This window comes from Chiloscyllium punctatum, chromosome 15 (assembly GCF_047496795.1).
Source record: "Chiloscyllium punctatum isolate Juve2018m chromosome 15, sChiPun1.3, whole genome shotgun sequence".
NCBI classification, from domain to species: domain Eukaryota; kingdom Metazoa; phylum Chordata; class Chondrichthyes; order Orectolobiformes; family Hemiscylliidae; genus Chiloscyllium; species Chiloscyllium punctatum.
Window position 1 is genome coordinate 17,813,502 of NC_092753.1, and position 23,490 is coordinate 17,836,991.

The 23,490-nt window shown below is 45.4% G+C and overlaps 1 protein-coding gene across 1 annotated transcript in view; it reads right to left on the reverse strand.

Annotated features, from left to right (window-relative positions):
• Nucleotides 1-23,490, reverse strand: part of LOC140486090 (coagulation factor X-like) — a 207,199-nt gene that overhangs the window by 181,724 nt on the left and 1,985 nt on the right. The window contains exons 2-6 of the mRNA XM_072584742.1: nucleotides 15,995-16,155; nucleotides 10,760-10,784; nucleotides 6,833-6,946; nucleotides 5,218-5,349; nucleotides 1,877-2,094 (exon numbers count right to left, since the gene is read on the reverse strand). Of these exons, the coding sequence (XP_072440843.1) occupies nucleotides 1,877-2,094; nucleotides 5,218-5,349; nucleotides 6,833-6,946; nucleotides 10,760-10,784; nucleotides 15,995-16,155 (650 nt within the window). The remainder of the gene's footprint in view (nucleotides 1-1,876; nucleotides 2,095-5,217; nucleotides 5,350-6,832; nucleotides 6,947-10,759; nucleotides 10,785-15,994; nucleotides 16,156-23,490) is intronic.

Sequence of the window (23,490 nt, forward strand, 5' to 3'; positions counted from 1 at the left end):
AATGCATGACTCACTTAAGATTGTCCATGGGCTAAAAAAAAAGCCTTTAAGGAACAAACCAGGTCAACCGAATTGAGAAGTGAGGAAGTTATGCTAAATCTATACTGAACCCTGGTTTGACCACATTTAAATGTCCAGTCCTCATCACCATCTTATCAGAAGGATAGAGAGGCACTGGAGAGGGTGCAAAGAGGATTTAGAAGGATGATCCTGGAAACATATATAGTTGTGTATAAGAAATGTATGAACAAACTGGGTCTTTTCTCTCCAAAAGGGAAAACTTGGGAGTGACCTAATTGAGGTCTTTAAAATTCAGAAAGCCTTTGGCAGAATTAATGCAGAGGGAATGCTTTCTCTAATGAACTAACTGTTTTCCACACAAAATAGTTACCAATAAATCCAATCAGGAATTCCAGGCATTTCTTTGATCAGGGCCTGGTGAGATTACACTCTGACAGGCAGTGAATGGAGCTGATGCATTGAAGAGGCATCGAGACTGACATATGAGGGTCAAGGGAATTACAATGATCGATTCAGATGTGGAAAGATGAGGGCAGGCTCAACTGGAGCACAAACAATGGGAAGGGATGGTTTGGTTGAATGATTCTGTGTAATCTTAATGTGATTTTGTACATTCCTGGAGGAAGCGAGGACGGCAGATGCTGGAGAGTCAGAATTAAAAAGTGTGGCGCTGGAAAAACACAGCAGGTCAGGCAGCATCCAAGGAGCAGGAGAGTCAATGTTTCGGGCAGAAACCCTTCATCAGGAAAGGTGGGGGAAGGGGGCTGAGAGCTAAATAGGGGGGGGGGGGTGGGGTGGAGAAAGGTAGGTGGGATGGATGGCAATAGGTGGATGCAGGTGATGGTGATGGGTCGGTTGGGAGGGTGGAGCTAGTAGGTGGGAAGGAAGATGGACAGATAGGTCAGGTCAAGAGGACAGTGCCAAGTTGGAGGGTTGGATCTGGGATGAGATAGAGGGGATGTGAGGTTTTGAAACCGGTGAAGTCAATGTTGATATATAATCCTGGTTCAGCAATGGAATTGAACACAATACACATGGCATAACTTATGGGCAGGGGTTAGGTTAGCTCAGTGGGTTGTACAGCTGATTTGCACTGTGGAGTGATGCCAATAGTGGTGGTTCAATTCCAGTACCAGTTGCAGTTACAATGAAGGTCCCACTTTCTCAACCCTCAGGTTAAACCACCACTAGTCATCTCTCTTTGCCTCATGAGGGAGTGGGACACTGACTAGTTTACCTTTTCTGCTTGTGAACAACCAAACTCGCTGAATGCCGTTGTTCAGGACGGAAAATGAGCTTTTTCTCTTCACATATTTTTTACCTTCCATCTGTAAGTCAATGGTCTCTTCCATGGCGGTCATCTTTGTTGTACACTGCTTGGTAGGGATCAGGAGCCATATTTGTTATAGAGAAAGACAGTGGACTCAGAACAGTTTTACTCAGATAGCTGGGCTTTTCATTTCTGCTCACAGCCATCAGCGACTACCTCCCAGGTGTCAGTGCACCTGGCCTCCATCTTCCTGTCTCACACAGAAATCTAGGAAGTTGTAACCCAGTGACTGACAGTGTAAAGGAACCCAGGTGAAGAATGGCCATTTGTGAAAGTAAGTTCTGTTCTGCACTTACGATGCACTTTCTACGAGCATTGGAAAAAGCACCCTTAATGGGGATTGGATGCGAAGCAGTTTGGATGGGGACCTAATGTGAAAATGAGACTGAGCCAGGTGGAAGGAGCATATTTCTATGTTGGAGAATTGTTGGAAAGCCAACCTGAATGGGTCAAATGATAACGTAATGAGAAACGTACTGGAGCACTAACGTCTATGAAGCTTGAAGGTTAAAATGAAGGCATTACCTGCCATGGGCATTGTCCCAAGGGACATTCTTGTCCACCCACAATCCTTACAATTTGGTCAGCGGGGTTATCGTTGTGGGATGGCTCAGTAGGTTGGTCACTGGTGCTGTTTGATACAGTGCTGTCTGTCGGCGCAGTGCTGTTAACTAACACAGAGTCACCATCGAAATCTGATCTTCGGACTCTGTTCTTTATGACGGTCCCACAAGGATAAGGAACTGTTAAGAAGAAATAAACACAGTGTATACATGTGTCTGAAAGTTGCTTCAACCACTAGTGATTTGAATGGCTTTCTTTTTTGCAAAGGAAGCCAATAGCTCAGAAGCAATCCCTGTCCTTCTGCTGGGCAATCAGATCACCATATTCCCAAACATACAATCAATGACATACTGTCAATACAGCAATAATCACCAAATGGTGATTGTGCCATTGGGTAGTAGACATTGTATTATCCTATGATTCAGTCAAAGAAACAGTCCATTTGGCCCATCCAGGCTAGAATGGGCCATTGAGTCCCATGCCCCTGCTTTTTTTCCCATAGTCCTGCATTGCTTGTTGCATTGGTTCAATCCCCTTTGGAAACTTGGTGTTGAATTTGATTGTGCAGCTGTTTTCAGACTTGGCATTCCATTGACTCTGCTATTTGAGGACCATGGGCCTTGCTGTTGAGGCCAATATTTATTGCCCATCCCTAATAGCCCTATAACTTGATGAATGGGGAAAACCTTCTGAATACCTCCTGAGTTTTTCTCTTATCTGTGTCTTCTGGTTACTAACTCTCCACACCCCACACCGCTCCCCCAATGTTACCACTTTCTCTCAATCAACTCCATGGGATTTTGAACGCCTCTATTCAATTTTCCCTTCTCTGTACTACAATCCAACATTCTCTGCTGACTTCGATTTGGGGCAGCACAGTGGCTCAGTGGTTAGCACTGCTGCCTCACAGAACCAGGGACCCGAGTTCGATTCCAGCTGTGAGCGACTGTGCAGAGTTTGCACATTCTCCCCGTGTCTGTGTGGGTTTCCTCCCTCAATCCAAAAATGTGCAGGTTAGGTGAATTGGCCATGGGAAATTGCCTGTAGTGTTCAGAGATGTGTAGGCGAGGTGCATTAGTCAGTGGTAAATGTAGGATAATGGGGGAGGGAATGGGTCTGGGCGGGATATTTTTCGGAGGGTCGGTGTGGACTTGTTGGGCCAAAGGGCCTGTTTCCATACTGTAGGGATTCTAATTGTATTTCTATTGGGTTTCTATTTCTAAACTGAATTCCCCTTTTGAATCTGGACAAGAGTTGATATAAATGTGGTTTCACATACCAGATCCCTAAAGATGACAGCATAAAGCTGTTAAGAAAGCATTCATGATTCTTGGTATTATAAATAAAGGCACGGGTTGGATTTTCCCAACTGGTGAAAGCTTTTCTGGAAGTTCAGGAACAATGATGTTGGTGGAAAATTGGACCAAGATGTCTCGGGTTGCTTTCCCAACATTTGCTGCCTTCAGAGTATGTTTCTGGTGACAGAACAGATCTCGGGAGGGGCAAATCAATTCTTGAGTTGTGGTTCTTAGTGTTAAACAGCATGAACCTAATAGCATTGAATATATGAGTAGGGCCATCTTATTGCGGCTATACAAGACATTGGTAAGACCACATTTGAAGTACTGCATGAAGTGATGGTTGCCCTACTATAGAAAAGATATCGTTATCCGAGAAAGAGTGCATTAAAAAACTTACTTGGATGCGACCTGGACTGGACGGTTTGATTTATAAGGAGAGGCTGGACAAACTGAGACTTCTTTCCCTGGAGCATAGGAGACTGAGGGATGACCTCACAGAGGTCTATAAACTCTGTGGATAAGATAGATACCCAAAGGCATTTCCCCATGGTAGGGGGGGGGTCTAAAACTAGAGGGTATAGGTTTGAGGTGACAGGGGAGAGATACAAAAGGCTCCAGAGGGGCATTGTTTCTACACAGAGGGTGGTGAGTGTCTGGAATGAGCTGTCAGAGGTAGTAGTAGAAGTGAGTACAATTTTGTCATCTAAGGAACAAGTGGACAAGGACAAGGATGGAATAATTATGGAGAAATATAGACCAAATACTGTCAAATGGGACTAACTGAATAGTGAAACCTGGGCCAAAGTGACTGTTTCCATGCTGTAAATCTCAATTATTCAATAGTCATGTAATCTTAAATTGGGCCTGATGCCTGAGATGAAACAACTATGTTTTCGACATCGTGCATTTACAGTTTAAGTAGATTGATCCCATCTTCTGCCTGTGTGTGGGCATTATTCCCTACATGGTATTAACATCTGGGCTAATGCCAATAAGAAGGACAGGTGATAGAGAGTCCACTCAGAATATCCTATATGTAAATATTATTGTGCACTGTAATGCAATCTTACAGAAGGTGCACAGAGCCCCCACAGCAGGCTGATATGGGAGGCAACCTTGCTCTGGGAGGTTAGAATGCCATAACATGGTTTTGCACATCTGTGTAGGAAGAGCCAGGAACAGCACACCCTCTGCTATATGCATCCACCTGGAGGTGCCTTGCCCTGAAGACTGATCTCCTAATAGTGCTTTGTATGCAACGTTCACCATTAGGTGCTGGCCTCTATCTTATGTCTGCCCCCTTGCTTTCTCCACACAGTAATCTTGAGCTGCTGGAATCCATGTGCTGTAGGTAGCCCCACAATGCTGTTCAGGAGGGAGTTTTGGGATTTTGACCCAGCGACAGTGAAGGAACAGTGAAAATACATACCCTGGGACAGCGCTGTGGTTCAACAGTTAGCATTGTTGCCTCACAGCACCAGAGAGCTGGATTCAATTCCACTCTTGGGCAACCATCTGTGTGGAGCTTGCGTATTTGTCTCTTGGCTACATAAGTTTCCTCCGGGTGCTCTAGTATCCTCCAAAGATATGCAGGGAGGGGCTGAATGGTCTGCTTCCACACTGTAGGGATTCTATAAATATTATCTCCATTCCTGATGAAGGGCTTTTGCCTGAAACGTCAATTTTCCTGCATCTCAGATGCTGCTGACCTGCTGTGCTGTTCCAGCACCACACTAACCTAGACTCTTTGATCATGACTGAGGGAAGGGATAATTAAGTTGTTTACGGTCAGTACACATCACAACCAAGTAAGATGGTGAGAGGACTAAAGTGTGTCGAACTGAACAAGAGTGCGTTGCTCATGCTGTTTTGTTAATAGAGGAAACCCACACAGATAGTCACCCAAGTCTGGAATCGAACTTGGGTCCCTGGTGCTGTGAGGCAGCAGTGCTAACCACTGAAACTTAGGAGAACACACCTCACGCAACGTTACATTTTTACCTTGCGGAATACAGGATTTCTTGTTTGCATGAAGTACAAAGTCATTGGCGCAGGAGCACCTGGCTTGTTCCCTTTGGACCTTACAGAAATGCTGGCAACCTCCATTGTCTAGGTTACAGAGCTGTGGAACATCTGAAAGTAGCAAGAAGGAGACATGAAGCACACATACAAAGCTGTGGGGGAGCATAAGAGAGCTCATTAATCCAATAAAGGTACAAATCACACAACACCAGGTTATAGTCCAATAGTACAAGCTGTTCCTTCATCAGGTAGCTAGGCAACCCTCCAAAAGCTTGTACTTCCAAATAAACCAATTAGACTCTAGCCTGGTGTTGTGTGATTTTTAACTTTGTCCACCCCAGTCCAACACCAGGTCCTCCACATCATAATCCAATAAAGATCAGACCCCTCAACCTCCATTATCCTCTGAGCTCTCAATTGACAGCCTGCCAGATCACCTTAATCCATCCATTCCTGCTCTGCTCATTGGTAATGGATATAACATTCTGAGTGAGCAAGCCAGAAATCCAGTTTATCATCCTGGGTCACGGACAAAAACAGAAATCACTAGAGAATCTCAGCAGGTCTGGCAGCATCCGTGAAGAGACAAACAGAGTTAAAAACCCAATGTGTGTTCTTCAAAACGTTCTGAAGTAGGTGAAACGTTCAGCCCCTTTTCCTCTTGCAGACAGTCATCCAGCTCCTGGCACTGTGAGGCAGTAGTGCTAACCACTGAGCCACCTTGCCATCGATTGTCGTAAAGCCCCAATCTGGTTCACTAATGCCCTTCAGGGAGGTAAATCTGCCATCTTTATCCTATCTGGCCTACATGGGATTTCAGACCTAATGCAATACGGTTGACTCTTAACTGCTCTCCTAATTTGTTGAGCAAGCCACTCTGTTCTAGGGCAGTTAGGGATGGGTGACAAAATACCAGTGATGCCTTTATCACATGGAAGAATAAAGAAAACTAAACCCAGCCTGTTAAAATGGCAGACCTATCCTGATACCTTGATATACAAAGATAGACCCTGCTTGTTAGATAGACCTTGGACTCCTGCTTTTTGTGCAGTACAGGCAATCAAAATTCAGAAGGTGACTTCCATGATGGTTTTCTAGTCCATGGGTAACCCAGAGTGGTTTGAAGAGCTCAGTTAGTTGGTTTCCATTGGCCAGGCAGAGTTAAAAGTGTGAGACCTTCACCTCTAGGCCAAACCTATCAAGTAATTTAGATTAGATTCCCTACAGTAGGGAAACAGGCCCTTCAGCCCAACAAGTCCACATTGACACTCCAAAGAGTAACCCACCCAGATCCATTTCCCTACTCTGTATTTACCCCAACTAATGCAACCAACACTGGACAATTTGGTATAGCCAATCCACCTGATCAAGGTCCAGGAGAAGCTGACAACCTAACATTTAAACAGTGTTTTACATGAGGTTAGGAATGACGTCTTCCTTCCCACGCAGGCTTTTCCCCTCTCACCTACATACCTCCAGTGTCCAGTCCCTGACTGCACTCTTGTCCAGGGAGTGCCACCCTGTACCATTGACCTCACATGAACATGTCACTCTGCTGGTTGTAGCCAGTAAATGCCCCTCTCTGGGATCTTACCAATCTCGCAGTTGCTGCCATGGTAACCCTTTGGACATTGGCAATCATACCGGTTAACGTTATCACGACAGATGCCCCCATTCCTGCAAGGGTTGGACTCACACTGATCGCCGTCTGCGAAAGGGGAAGAGAATGGCATCCATCGTAAAACTCTTGTCATTCCCTTCCCCCCCCCCCCCCCCCCCCCACATTCCCCCCAATCCCCAATTCCAACCCTTCCCCCACCCATTTCTGAGATTCTCTCCAGGTCCAGTGTACTTAAAATCATTCTCCAATAAAACAGCATGGAGGAACTTCAAATATTCAATGCTACAAATAGTAAAGACATTTTCTGCAGAACAGTGGGCCGAGTGTTTGCAGCTAGTGGCCTCAAAATTGCATCAAGATTGTCGTCTCAATGTTAATTCTGTTTCTCTTAGTGAATGGAATGGCCTTAAGGAGTGTAGTGCAACAGAGGGAGCTTAGAGTTCAGGTGCACGGTTCTCTAAAAGTGGAGTCACGGGTAGACAGGGCAGTGAAGGAGGCTTTTGGCCCAATGGCCTTCATCAGTCAGGGCACTGAGTATGGAAGGTGGGAAGTTATGTTGCCATTGTATAGGACGCTGGTGAGGCCGCACTTGGATTACCGTGTTCACTTTTGGTTTCCTTGCTATAGGAAGGATGTTATTGAACCAGAAAGAGAGCAGAAGAAGTTTACAAGGAAGCTGCCAGGACTCAAGATTCTGAGCTAAGGGAGTTGGAGACAGAGGGGGCTCTTGTAGAAGCGTATAAGATTACGAGAGGTACGGATACGGTTAATGCACTCGGTCTTTTTCCCAGGGTTGGGGAATCGAGGAATTGGGGAGAGGTTAGAGGGGAAAGAGTAAAAGGGAACCTGAGGGGCAACTTTTTTATACAGAGGGTGGTACACATATGGAAGGAGCTGCCAGCGGAAGTGATTGAGGCAGGTACATTAACAACATTTAAAAGGCATTAGGACAAATACAAGGATAGGAATGGATTAGAAGGATATGGGCCAAGTGCAGGGAAATGGGGTTAGGGTGGATGGACATTTTGGTCGGCATGGACCAGTTTGGGCCAAAGGGCCTTTTTCCGTGCTGTAGGACTCTATGACTCTATAACAAATGCTACCAGTTGTGCTGAGTTGCTCCACAGTACTTGCTGTGTGTGTTTCAGATCTCCAGACCCTGTGGCTTCTGTTTTTGTGCTGAGTAGAACAATTGCTGATTCCACGGGTCATTGATGTGTGAGTCTGTGGCCCTGTCTAATCTCACATCCAGCCAAGAGGGGCCTATTGGAAAGTGGCGGATGCAGAGCTACATTGTTTGCTGCTCAGTGGGTCGAAAATTGTAGGCATTGCAGTGACACCGGGTCGAACAACCTGCTCCCAACAAGGCCCACTGGTGAAACAGGAATTCTCAGAGTGTCCTGCAAATCCCTTTGAAAATACAGCCTGTCGTGTCCACAGTGCAGACACATTGACTGAAGATGTTCTGCGGTCAGAGAGATAGTGGAGAGAAAGAGAAAGAGTTACAGAGAAAGGGAAACGGAATAGAGGGAAGCAGAAAGATCGTGTATGGAGAGAGAAAGAGGGAGTGGAGAGAAGGAGAAAGAGAGAGGGAGACAGAGTCTACTTTGCAGAAGACGAAATGCTGGAGGTCATGGAAATCAGAAAAGTGGATAAATCCCCGGCACCTGATAAGTGTATCCCAGGAGGTGGTGGGAAGTTAGGGAAGAAATTACGGGGCCCCTTGCAGAAGTATTTGTATCTTATATAACCATGGGTGAGGGGCTGGAGAACTAAACAGTGGCTAACGTTGTGCCTATATATAAGAAAGGAAGTAAAGAGAAGCCTGGGAACTGTAGACCTGTGAGTCTGAATTCAGTGTTGGGTAGGTTAGAGGGGATTCTGAAAGATAGAGAAAACATGCATTTGGAGAAGCAAGGACTAATAAACAAAAGTCAGCATGGTTTTGTGCAAGGGAAATCATGTCTCACACCTTGAGTGAGTTTTCGGAGGACGTAACCAAAGAGACTGATGACAGTAGAATGTTGTCTACATGGACTTTAGTAAAGCCTTTGATGAGGTTCTGCACCGTAGACTAATTAATAAAGCCCAACCACATGGGATTCAGGGTAAGCTTGCCAATTGAACACAAAATTGGCTTAACAGCAGGAGACAGAGAATGGTGATGGAGGGTTTTTTTTCAGACTGGAGGCCTGTGACCAGCAGTATTCCACAGGGTTCAGTACTGGATCCACTTTAGTTTATATAAAACATTTATATAAATGATTTAGATGAGAATATAGAAAGCACCGTGAGTATATTTGTAGATGACACCAAAATTAATGGCAAAGTGGACAGTGAAGAAGGCTATCGAAGATTGCGCCGAGGTCTTGATCAATTGGCTGAGAAGTGGTAGGTGGAGTTTAGAATGTATAGAATCCCTACAGTGTGGAAATAGGCCCTTTGGCCTAATAGGTCCACACTGACCCTCTGAAGAATATCCCACCCATTCTCCACTACTCTATCTTTATCCTTGACTAATGCACCAAACCGACACATCCCTGAACACTATGGGCAATTTGGCGTGGCCAATTCCCATAATCTGCACATCTTTGGATTGTGGGAGGAAACCAGAGCACCCGGAGGAAACCCACACAGACATGGGAGAAGGTGAAAACTCCACACAGACAGTTGTCCAAGTCTGGAATTGAACCTGGGTCCCTGGCGCTGTAAAGCTGCAGTGCTAACCTCTGAGCCACCATGCCGCCCCTAATTTAGATAAATGCAAGATTTTGCATTTTGGTGAAAAGAACAAGGGCTGGACTTGTACAATTAATGGTAAGGCCTTGGGTAGTGTTTTTGAACAGGGGTTCAGGTCCACAATACTTGGTTGGTTAAGAGGGCATTTAGTATTTAGCCTTCATTGGTCAGACCTAGGAGTTGGGATGTTATGTTGAGGTTGTACAGGACATTGATGAGACCTCTTCAGCGTGCAGTTCTGGTCACAAAGCTAAAGGAAGGATACTATTAAATCAGAGAAGGTTAAGATAAAACCTACCAGATGTAGTCGGGATTGGAAGGTTAGGTTATAAAGATAGACAGGATAGGCTGGGATGTTTTTCATTGGAGGGTAGGAGGTTGAGGGGTGGCCTTACAGCGATGTATAAAATCATGAGGGGTAGAGATAAGGGGCATTTTCCAGAAGGTGGTGATTTCAAAACTAAGGGGCATATTTTTAATATGAGAGGAAAAAGATTTAAAAAGGGATGCGCACGGTTTTTATATAGAGAGTGGTCCATGTGGAATGAACTGCCAGAAGAAGTGGTGGATGGATACTGTTACAACATTTAAAAGACTTTGTACACATATGTGTATAGGAAAGGTTTGGAGGGATATGTGCCAAACACAGGCGGGAGGGACTAGTTTGGTTTGGGAACATGGTCTGCATGGACTGGTTGGACCAAAGGGTCTGTGTCCATGCTGTATGACTCTATGACTCTTCTGGTGGAGAGAAAGAAAGAGAGTGAGTGAACAGAAAGAGGGAGAAATTGGAAAGGAGCAGAGAGAGACAAATAAGAGTGGAGAGAGGTTGAGAGGGATCCCAGAGAGTAGAAGAGGCTTGAGCATGATATTACAAAAGGCCTTTCTGTACTTACATCATCTCTGATACTTCAATGATTGAGGGCTCCTCAGTCCTAGATCTGATGCCTTTTCTTAAGAGCCAATCCTGCAGTCCCATCACCATGTTGGAAAGTTTGGAGATCACAGCACTGTGATTGCTAACCTTTCCCCATACTCCCTTACTCTGATAGGTAGTTCCCTCACTGCACAGGTTCACTCAGACCATTCCTCTTGGGGCTAAACAATAACTCAAACTGAGGGATTCGACCTGAAGAAATATATGATTAAGTTATTACTCACCTACATACTTATTCCAATATTCATCCTGAAACAAGAAGATGAAAGCATGTCAGTATATACACTGTTATAGAATATTGAGTAAAGACAGAGAGGGACATTGTAAGCAGAGTCAGATAGGCAGCTCACTGCCATTATTGTCACAAACTAATGTCCCACCAGTATTGTCCTTCCTGAGGACTGCACAGTTTAATTCACGTGAGCTGGAGGACAATCCATTAGTTAAACATTGCAAAGAAAAAAGACATGTAGTCTGGCAGTGATCAGGACTGAATGGCAAGCAAACCAGCCTTTAGGAAGGGAGCAGCGGTTTCTGCAGCGTGGGACAAGGGTTTTGATTGGTGGGGTGTTGCAACAGGAACTATTAACTGCTAACATTGAAACCGTCCAGCCGGCTCTCGTCCGAACACTCACCATGGAGTTACAGCAGAGATTATTTGTCTCCATGACCCCTGCCTCATTGAAGAGCAACAGAAAATTTCCATAAACTGTACCTTTTCAAAGTACAGGGCCGTATGTGTGAAGATATGCAGCTTCCAGCATGTGCAAATGAATCCCACTGTGACGCTAACTGATAATCTTCAGTTGGTTCCCAACATAACTCTTGAATTAGGTGCGAGGGTTCAGGATTATTTGGTAAATGCTGTCCACCCCTAATATTGAAATCTTGTTTTTAGGGGAAAGGTAAAACCACAAGTAGTCAGTGAGATTAGATGACGTTAATAGTAGCATTGAGATTAGATTCCCTACAGTATGGAAACAGGCCGTTCAGCTCAACAAGTCCACACCGACCCTCCGAAGAGTAACCCACCCAGCCCCATTTCCCTCTGACTAATGCACCTAACACTATCTTAGTACAGCCAATTCGCCGTAACTGTGGGATGAAACTAGAGCACCCAGAGGAAACCCATGTAGACACAGGGAGAAACTACACACTCCACATAGGCAGTCACCTGAGGCTGGAATTGAACCTGGGATCCTGGTGCTATGAGGCAGCAGCACTCACCACTGAGCCACTGTGCCACCCAAGATGCTGGGATTGGACATTGGATGTGAAGAGTAAGAAAGCAGTAAAGCCATGGAGCTGGTGAATGTACACAAGAATATTGACGCTAGCACCAAAGGATCACATAAAGGTACATTCTGTAAAGGTAGGTGAGGGATTGGAGATAGTTGGAAAATGATCGATAAGGAAAGGCTGGGAATTTTTTCACTGTGGTGTAGGAGGTTGAGAGTGACCTTATAGAGGTTTTGAAAATCATGAGGGACATAGATAAGATGAATAGAAAGCGTGTTTTGCCTAGGGTGGCGGCTTTTAAGGCTGGCAAGCATATTTTTAAGGTGAGAGGCCTACGATTTAAATAGACACAAGGGCCAATGTTTTTACACAGAGAGTGCTTTGTGTGTGGCATGATCTTCCAGAAGAAATGGTGGATGTGAGAACAATTACAAAGTTCAAAAGACTTTTGGCTAAGTACATGAGTAAGAAATGTTTGGAGGGATATGGGCTAAGCGCAGGCAGGTGGGAGTAATTTAGTTTGGGATTATTTTCGACATGGACTGGTTGGTCCAAAAGGTCTGTTTCTGTGCTGTATGACTCTATGACTCATGAATTTTGAGGTTGGTGGTCAATGGGAAAGACTAGTCAGAAGTGGGAGTGGGATGGGAGTGAGCAGTGAGATCCATGGTTAGTAGAAGAGAAATTGACCTGGAATGGATTGGTGTGAAACAGGGGGGAGATTTTTAAGAGCTGGGCGATAAATTCTCCTTTATCAGCTCTCTGCCTGAAGGCAGGGTCACCCTTAAATGAGCGGCAATCATCACCATGGTTGGAGCAAAGAGGCTGGACCTGAATACATCCCAACCCAAGGGATTGGAACCCTGAGCTATCAACACCAATCTGATCCACATTGACCTACCATGGAATACAAGTCATTGTGGCAATGTTTACCTGCAAGTTACAGCTGGGAGCCATGGTAACTGATGACAGTCTCTCAATTACCCAAGTGACCACGAATCTCTCCTACTCTCACTGCCGTGTGTTGGGAGGATTTACTCAAAGGGCCTCTTCTGTACTGTATAAATGTGTGTTTTCCCCACCTTCCAACCAACCATCCCTCTGATCATATTGTTGATTCTCAACCTGTTTGCCACATTACACTTCCCTTGGCCCTCAGGGATAGGAATCAAACCCAGAGCTTCAGGCTCACAGTCACCTACCGCTCCTGAAGACCTCCTTATGGGAGATGCAACACGGGCAGGTGTTTCTCTGTGAAGGATGCATGTTTGAGGAAGTTGCAGTTTGCACCCTTGTCTGGTGTAACCTATTAGTTCAGGGCACCAAGGACATTATGTGGCATAGTTTCACCCTCACCATACACCCCTTGTCAAAAACTACAGCTGTGATGCTTCCCAGCGGTTGCACTCCCAATAAAATACCCTCTTTGCTAAATGTGGAGGTGCTGGTGTTGGACTGGGGTGGACAAAGTTAAAAATCACATAACACCAGGTTATAGCCCAACAGGTTTAATTGGAAGCACTAGCTTTCGGAGCGCTGCTCCTTCATCAGGTAGTTGTCATCAGGCACCCAATAAAGGAGCAGTGCTCTGAAAGCTAGTGCTTCCAAATAAACCTGTTGGACTATAACCTGGTGTTGCCTGATTTTTAACTCTTTGCTAAAGCCGGCGGTGCCCTAGGATGAAATGAAATGAATTTCCAGGCAGGATTGCAATTGACCTGGTCATGTACCAGACACACAGAGGCAGACTCTCTGATGGGAGTATCTCTGATGGAGGAATGGACCTGGAACTGGTGGGAGTTGAGGGAGTGGTAGGAGATCCGAGAGGTTCAATGATATGTCGTGGGGAAGGGTGGTTGGAAGGTGGGGAAAACATACAATTATAGAGTACACAAGAGACCCGTTAGCCCTTGAGTATGTACTGACTAAACCGCACTAGGCCCCGCTCTCCACACTATACCCAGAACCTTGAATGCTCTGACACTTCAAATGCTCATCCAAGTACTTTTTAAAAGGTCATGAGGTGTCCTGCCGCAAGGCAGTGCTTTCCAGAATCCTGCCACCCAATGGGTAAATAAAACTTTTCCTCAAATTCCCTCTAAACCTTGCTACAATTCTACAAGGCCTTGGTAAGACCATACCTAGAGTATTGCATGCAGTTTTGGTCTCCTTACCTGAGAGAGGATGTTCTGGTGATAGAGGGTGTGCAACAAAGATTAATCAAATTGACTCCTGGGATGGCAGGACTGACATATGAATGAAGATTGGATTCATTGAAATTTAGAAGAATGAAAGAGGATTTCATAAAAATCTAAAAAGTTCCAACTGTAACTGGACAGGGTACATACAGGACAGATGTTCCCGATGACCAGGGAGTCCAGAGCCAGGAGTCACAATTTAAGGACACAGAAGAGACCATTGAGGACTGGGATGAGGAGAATTGTCTTCACCTAGACTGTGATAAGCTTGTGGAATTTTCTTCCACAGTAACCAGTTGAAGCGAAAACATTGAATATTTTCAAGAAGGAGTTAGATATAGTTCTTAGGGCCAAAGGGATCAAAGTATATAGGGAGTAACAGGGAACAGGATATGGAGTTGTTAGATCAGCCACGATCATATTGAATCACAGAGCAGGCTTGAGGGGCTGAATGGCCTACTCCAGTTCCTTTATTTCATGTTTCCATGGTTGTCACCACTTCCACCATCTTTGAAGGCAGTGAGTTCTAAGTCATTTCCACTTGCCATGTTGAAAAGCTTCTTCCTCACATCCCCCTGCATCTCTTACTCAAATAATCTTTTAAAAATATATTGTTTGTGGGATGTTAGAGTCACTGCTAAGGACAGCATTTGTTCACCCATCCCAAATTGCCCAGAGGGCAGTCTGGAGTCACATTTAATTCACACTGATCATACGGTAATAATTAACTTTTTAACTTTGTTTTTTTATTTCTTTCTACTTTGTTATTAAGTTTTTGTACCTAGATACTTGTACCTAAAATGGCAGTGTGTGTGGCAACATTGAAGACTTTTCATTGTACTCATGTATTTTTATACTTGAGTGCATACATCAGCAAAGTCTAAATGTAAAAGAAATATAAACAAAATGGCAGAGTTCCTTCCCTAAAGGACATTAGTGAGCCAGATTTTTTTTACTGTTAGTGCTGACATGGTCACTATTAGGGCAGCTTTTAATTCCTAATTTGGATTGAATTCAAATGTCATTATGCCATGACGAGATTCGAATGCTGTCCAGAATGTAAACCTGGTGTTCTGAATTACGAGTCCAGTGATGTTAACCACTATATCACCACATCTCCTTACCCTGGGAAGGTGATGATTGGCTTTTTGCCAAATGTTGTTTTTGATGTAACTGCATTGATTGCTTAGGTCTCCACACTCAGGACAAATCCAGCCAGGGTTCACTGAGAGGCCACCGCACTGACGTGGGGCTACAGGAGTCACAAGTAGGCCAGGCTGTTGGGGGACTTCAGGTCTCCATTCCCTCAAGCTCCCAGCCCATTGGATTTCCATAAGAATCTGACAGTTTGGTTGTCAATCCACTGGAGCCAGATTTTTATTTCCTATTGGACTTCCATTTGGCAAACTCGCCTAGAATTTCAGGACTCCACATTGCTGATCCTGTGTCACAGCGGCACCCTATCCTATTTACCAGAAAAAGCATAGCATGCATGAGAACTGAGAGCTATGCAGGAAATGCCTCAGCGTGCTCATGGTATGAATGAGATTAACACAGAGATATCTTTATTTGGAGTCTCTCTGGTGATCGTATGGAGTACCAACAATGATGTTCTTGGCATATACCAACATAAAAGGAATTGACTGGAAATTTGAATGACTGGATTGGCTAATACACCTCAAATCAGTGAGTTCAGGGAAAGGAAGAGAAATGTATGAATTAGGAGCAAGAGTAGGCCATTTGGCCCATCCAGCCTGTTCCACCTTTCAATGTAATCGTGGCTGATCCTCAATCACAAAGCTATAGCCTTTCTCTCTTCTCATACCCTTGACACCTTTAGCTCCTAGAAATCCATCTCTTTCATAAACCCATTCAGTGACTTGTTCTCCATCTCTCATGATAGAGAAATCAGCAGGTTTCGACTGAAGAGATATTTCCTCATCACTAGGGTGTTGTCCTGCTCAGACATGGAACAGCTAAGAGCAGCAATCAAAGATGGAAGCCAGAGATAATGTTGCTTACAGTTCGCCGGTCATCTTCAAAGATTTCTCTCACTTCTTCTTTCGAGCACCTTTCTTCAATGCATTCCCTCTCCACGTTACCTTCTTTAATTTCCTCCAGAAAACTGTTTGCTCGCCTCTGTCGTGCTAGGAGGTTATTGGCCTTTTCATGAGTCACAAACACTGGGAAGAAGCAAAGTGATAAACAAAGCAATTAGCAGCTGCCTTTCCACTCAGTTTGTCGGGAAGTTACAGGGTAGGCTTGTCGTGAGGGGGAGGGGGAGGTCAATGGGAAAGACATAACTGCACCTATCCCAGACACCTCTGGCAGGGTGGCTCAGTGGGTAGCACTGCTGCCTCACAGTGGCAAGGACCCGGGTTCAATACCAGCCTGTGGAGTAAGTGGCGTTTGCACATACTCCCTGTGTCTGCGGGTTCTTCGGGGTTCCTCCCACAATCCAAAGATGTGCAGGTCAGATAGACTGACCATGTTAAATTGCCCATAGTGCTCAGGGATGTGTAGGTTAGGTGCATTAGTCAGGGATAATTGTAGGGGAATGAGTCTGGGCGGGTTACTCTTCGGAGGGTTGGTGTGGACTTGTTGGTCTGAAGAGTCTGATTCCACAATGTAGGGATTCTGTGATATCTTTAGAATAAGGGCCTATCCCTGACTTCCATAGAATCAGGATTTATCCATGTCACCTATAGAATCGGGGCCTGTTCGTGACACCTATCTCTGAAACCTAAATAATCAGGACCAATTGCTAAAACCTACAGAATCAGGATTAGATTAGATTCCTTACAGTGTGGAAAAAGGCCCTTCAGCCCAACCAGTCCACACCGCCCCTCCACTCTCCTCTGACTAATGCACCTAACAATTATGGACAATTTAGCATGGCCAATTCACCTGCCCCGCACATCTTTGGAATGCCAATGCTGAAAACGTCAATTCTCCTGCTCCTCTGACTCTGCCTGACCAGCTGTGCTTTTCCAGCACCACATTTTTGATCTCCAACATCTGCAATCCTCACTTTCTTCTATATAATTTTGAGCCTGTTTCTCATCTTTTGAATGAGTGACGTATCCCTAATCTATAGAATCGCCAGCCTCTCCTCAACCTATAAACTCATCATCATTGAGACTGTGTAGTGCTAGAAAAGCACAGCAGGTCAGGCAGCATCCGAGGAGCAGGAAAATCGACATTTCGAGCAGGAGCCCTTCATCAGGATGAAGCTGGGAGCTTCTGAGGTGGAGAGATAAATGGGGGGGGTGGGGGGAGGAGCGGGGATAAGGTAGCTGAGAGTGCAATAGGTGGATGTAGGTGGGGATGAAGGTGATAGGTCAGAGGGGAGGGTGGAGCAGATAGGTGGGAAGGGTGATAGGCAGGTAGGACAAGTCATGGGGGCAGTGTTGAGCTGGAAGGTTGGAACTGGGGTAAGATGGGGGAAGGGGAAATGAGGAAACTGGTGAAATCCACATTGATGCCCTGGGGTTGAAGTGTTCCGAGGTGGAAGATGAGGCGTTCTTCCTCCAGGCGTCTGGTGGTGAGGGAGCAATGGTGGAGGAGGCCCAGGACCTCCATGTCCTCGGCAGAGTGGAAGAGGGAGTTGAAATGTTGGGCCACAGGGTGGTGGGGTTGATTGGTGAGGGTGTCCCTGGGATGTTCCCTAAAGCACTCTGCGAGAAGGCGTCCAGTCTCCCTAATATAGAGGAGACCGCATCGGGAGCAACAGATACAACCGGTGGCAGGGGAAGGTGCCAGGAGGGGAGTGTGGGTTGTTAGGGGACGTGAACCTGACAAGGTAGTTGCGGAGGGAATGGTCTTTGCAGAAAGTGGATAGGGGTGGGGAGGGAAATATACCCCTGGTGTTGGGGTCCATTTGTAGGTGGTGGAAATGTCAGCGGATGATGCGGTTGATGCGGAGTTTGGTGGGGTGGAAGTTGAGGACCAAGAGGGTGTTCTGTCCTTGTTGCAGTTGGTGTGGTGGGGTTCGAGAGCAGAGGTGCAGGACATGGATGAGATGCGTTGGAGGGCATCTTCAACCTGGGAAGGGAAATTTCGGTCTTTAAAGAAGGAAGCCATCTAGTGTGTTTTGTGGTGGAACTGGTCCTCCTGGGAGTGATGTAGTAAAAGCAGAGGAATTGGGAATATGGGATGGCATTTTTGTAGGAGGCAGGGTGGGAGGAGGTGTAATCCAGGTAGCTGTGGGAGTTGATGGCCTTGTGAAAAATGTCAGTGTTGAGTCAGTCATCGTTGATGGAGATGGAGAGGTCTAGGAAGGGGAGGGAGGTGTCAGAGATGGTCCAGGTGAATTTAAGATCGGGGTGGAATGTGTTGGTGAAGTTGATGAACTGTTCGACCTCCTCGTGGGAGCACGAGGTGGCGCCAATGCAGTCATCAATGTAGCGGAGGAAGAGGTGGGGAGTGGTGCCGGTGTAACTATGGAAGATGGACTGTTCTACGTAGCCGACAAAGAGACAGGCATAGCTGGGGCCCAAGAGGGTGCCCATGGCTACCTCTTTGGTCTGGAGGAAGTGGGAGGATTCAAAGAAGAAATTGTTAAGGGTGAGGACCAGTTCAGCCAAATGAATAAGAGTGTCGGTGGAAGGGTACTGTTGGGGACGTCGGGAGAGGAACAAACGGAGGACTTGGAGGTCCCAGTATAAAATCATCAGCTCATCCCAACCTATATTTGACTTATAGGATCATTGACCTATTCCTGACCTATAGAGTTATAGAATACTTTATAGGTTTGCTCTATAGAATCCTTCTCCTATGTCTGCAATGTAGAAACATCAGAAGGCAATGAGGCTATAAGATATAGGAGCAGATATTAGACTGTTCAGCCTATTGAGGTCCGCTCCGGCATTCAATCATGGCTGATAAGTTTCTCAACCCCATTCTCCTGCTTTCTCCCCGTAACCCTTGATCCCCTTGACAATCAAGAACTTATCTATCTCAGTCTGAAATATACTCAATGATCCGACCTCCACAGCCTTCTGTAGCAATGAATTCCATAGATTCCCCATTCTCTGGCTGAAGAAGTTCCTCCTTATTTCCATTCTAACTGGTCTTCCCTTTACTCTAAGGCTGTGTCCTCAGGTCCCTCTTACCAATGGAAACATCTTCCCAACATCCACTGTTCAGGCTGTTCAATCTTGTGAAAGTTTCAATTAGATTCCCCCCTTATAAACTCCAATGCATGTAGATCTCAAACGTTCCACATATGTTAAGCCTTTCATTCCTGGGATCATTCTTGTGAACCCCCTCCAAGGCCAGCACATCCTTCCTGAAGTGTGAGGCCCCAAATTGTCCACAATTTTCCAAATCTGGTACATCCCTGCTTTCATATTCTAGTCATTTCAAAATAAGTGTCAACATGGTTTTTTGCCTTCCCAACTATCAACTCAACCTGAAAATTTACCTTAAGAGAATTCTGGAATAGGACTCCCAAGTCCCTTTGTAATTTGGATTTCTGATTTTTTTCCCCATTTAGATAATAGTCTACGTCTCTATTCTTCCTACTAAAGTGAATGACCTCACACTTTCCCACATCGTACTCCATCTGCCACTTCTTTGTCCAATCTCCTAACCTCTCCAAATCCTTCTGCAGCCCTCCTGCTGCTTCACCTACCTTTGTATCATCTGCTAACCTAGCCAGAATGCCCTCAGTTCCTTCACCTCAATTGTTAATGTATAAAGTGAAAGGTTGTGGTCCCAACACTGAGCCTTGCGGAACACCACTTGTCACCAGCTGCCATCCTGAGAAGGACCCTTTTATCCCCACTCTCTGCTTCCTGCCAGGCAGCCAGGCTTCTATCCATGCTAGTACCTTGTCTCTGACACCATGGGCCCTTATCATACTCAGCAGCCTCTTCTGCGGCACCTTGTCAAAGGCCTTTTGGAAGCCTAGGTAGATAACATCCATTGGCTCTCCTTGGTCTAACCTGCTTGCTACCTCCACAAAGAATTCTAATGGATTTGTCAGGCAATGATCTCACCTTGATGAAGCCATGCTGACTTTGCCCTATTTTACTGCACACTTCCAAATATTCAGAAATTTCATCCTTCACAATGAACTCCAAAATTTTATTAAGGAGCAAGATCAGGCTAACTGGCCTATAATTTCTTGTCCTTTGCTTTACTTTGATTAGGAATAGCCAACATGGCTTTCTGCATGGGAGACCACGCCTCACAAATTTGTTAGAGTTCTTTGATGAATTGACCAGGAAGGTTGACAGGGACAGGGTGGTAGATGTAGTCGATATGGATTTCAGTAAGGCCTTTGATAAGGTTCCACATGGTAGGCTGCTCTGGAAGGTTAGATCACATGGAATTCAGGATGAGCTGGCAAATTGGATAAATTGATGGTGGGAAGCAGAGGGTAATAGTGGAAAGATGTTTGTTGGACTGGAGTCCTGTGACTAGTGGCGTGTCTCAGGGATCGATGCTGGGCTCGTTGCTGTTTGTTCTCAATATCAATGATTCAGATGAGAACATACACAAGACATGATTAGTAAATTTGAAGATGACACCAAAAATAGGCAATATAGTGGACAGTGAGGAAGGTTATCATAAATTGCAGCAGGACCTTGATCAGCTGGGGAAGTAGGCTAAGAAATGGCAAATGGAGTTTAATGTAAGTAAGTGTGAGGTCTTGCGTTTTGCAAAGTCAAATCAAGGTAGGAGTTTCATGGTGAATGGTAGGACCTTAAGGAGTGCAGTGGAACAGAGGAAACTTGGACAGCAGAGAGACAGACCATTTGGCACAAGACCTTATAGAGGTTTACAAAATCATGAGGGGCATGGATAGGATAAATAGACAAAGTCTTTTCCCTTGGGGTGGGCCAGTCCAGAACTAGAAGGCATAGGTTTAGGGTGAGAGGGGAAAGATATAAAAGAGACCTCAGAGGCAACTTTTTCTCTCAGAGGGTGGTCTGTGTATGGAATGAGTTGTCAGAGGAAGTGGTGGAGGCTGGTACAATTGCAACATTTAATAGGCATTTGGATGGGTATATGAATAGAAAGGGTTTGGAAGGATATGGGCCGGGTGCTGGCAGGTGGGACTAGATTGGGTTGGGATATCTGGTCGGCATGGACGGGTTGGACCGAAGGGTCTGTTTCCATGCTGTACATCTCTATGACTCTATGGTCCATGTCGACCAAACTGTCCATCCACACTAACCCCATTTCCCTGCACTTGGCCCATATCCCTCTAATCCTTTCCTATCCGTGTATATGTCCAAATGCCTTTGAATGTTGTTAATGTACCCGCCTCAACCACTTCCGCTGCCAGCTCATTCCGTATGTGTACCACCCTCTGTGTACGCACATTGCCCCTCAAATTCCCTTTTATTCTTTCCCTGCTAACCCTAAACTGATGCCCTCTAGTCTTCGATTCCCCAACCCTGCAAAAAAGACTAAGTTCATTCACCCTATCCATGTCTTTCATGACCTTATACACCTCTATAATGTACACTCCCCCACCCCCAGTGTCCTACGCTCGAAAGAAAAAGTCCTAGCTTGTCTAAACTCTCCCGATAACTCAAACCCGTTGCGTCCAGGGAACCTCCTTGTACATTTTCTCTACACTCTTTCCAGTTTAATAACATCCTTCCTATAGCAAGGTGACCAAAACTGAACACAATACTCCGATGTCCTATATAACTGCAACATAACTTCCCAACTTCTATACTCAATGCCCTGACTGATGAAGGCCAGTGTACCAAAAGCCTTCTTCCCTGCCCTGTCGACCTGTGACTCCACTTTCAGAGAACCATGCACTTCAACTCCCAGGTCCCTCTGTTCCACTGCACTCCTTAAGGCCCTACCATTCACCATGAAATTCCTACCTTAATTTGACTTTCCAAAATGCAAGACCTCACACCTATCTATATTAAACTCCATTTGTCATTTCTCAGCCCACTTCCCCAGCTGATCAATGTCCTGCTGCAATTTCTGAGAACCTTCCTCACTGTCCCCAAGACCACCTATTTAATGTCATCAGCAAACTTACTAAACATGGCTTGCACATTCTCATCCAAATAATTGATATTGATAACAAACAACAATTGGCCCAGCAACGATCACTGAGACACTCCACTGATCACAGGCCTCCAGTCTGACAAGCATCCTTCCACTATTACCCTCTGCCTCCCACCATCAAGCCAATTGTGTATCCATTTTGCCAGCTCCCCCTGTATTCCATGTGATTTAACCTTCCAGAACAGCCAATCATGTGGAACCTTATCAAAAGCCTTACTGAAATCCATATACACTACATCTACCACCCTGCCCTCATCAAACTTCCTGGTCATTTCAACAAAGAGCTGTAACAAATTTCTGAGGCATGATCTCCCATGCACAAAGCCATGCTGACTACTCCTAATCAAACCTTGTCTTTCCAAATGCATACACATCTTATCCCTCACAATCCTCTCGAGCAACTTAACCAGCACAGATATTAAGCTTCCTGTTCTACAGTTCCCAGGCTTTTTTTGCAGCCCTTCTTGAATAAGGGCACAACTTCTGGCACCTCTTCCATGGCTAATGATGATGCAAAAATATCAACCAGGGCCCCCACAATTTCTTCTGTCGCCTCTTCCAGTGTTTTTGGATATACCTGGCCAGGACTGGGAGATTTATCCACCTTCATACTTTCAAATACATCCAAAATCTCCTATACTGTGATATGGACTGTCCCCAAAATATCGCCATTAACTTCCCCAAGTTCCCAAGTGTTCATATCTTTCTCCATGGTGTAGACAGAGGAGAAATATTCATTGAGAACCTCGCCCATCCCCTGTGGTTCTATGCATACATGTTCGCTTGGTCCTTGAGGGGCCCTATTCTCTCTCTCTAGTTATTCTTTTTCCTTTGATATACTCAAAGTACATCTTTGGATTCACTCTAATCTTCTCAGCCAAGGGTATCTCATGCCCCCTTCTCACCTTCCTGATTTCCTCCTTCAGTAAACTCCTGAATTCCCTTATACCTCCAGGGATTCCCTTGATCCCAGCTGCCTGTACCTGAGCCATGCCCCCTCCTTTTCTCTGGTCACAGCCTCAATATCCCATCATTCAGGGTTCCCTATTCCTGCCAACCTCACCCTTCACCCTCACAGGAACATATAGACCTTGAACTCTAGCTATCTCACTTTTATAGGCCTCCCACTTGCCAGAGCTCCCTTTGCCTGCAAACCAACTACTCCAACCAAGCCATGCAAGCTCCTGTCCAATTCCACCAAATTCCACCCTGGCCCAGTTTAGAACTTGAAGCTGTGGACCAATTTTGTCCCTCTCCAGAGCCATTTGAAAATTAATCGAACTATGGTTGCTGATCCCAAAGTGCATCGCCCTGTGTCACCTCTGTCACCTGTCCTGCCCTAATTCCCAAGAGATCGAGTTTTGTTCCTCGGCGAAGGTGAGGACTGCAGATGCTGGAGATCAGAATAGGAAAAGCACAGCAGGTCAGGTAGCATCCAAGGAGCAGGAAAATCAATGTTTCGGGCAATAGCC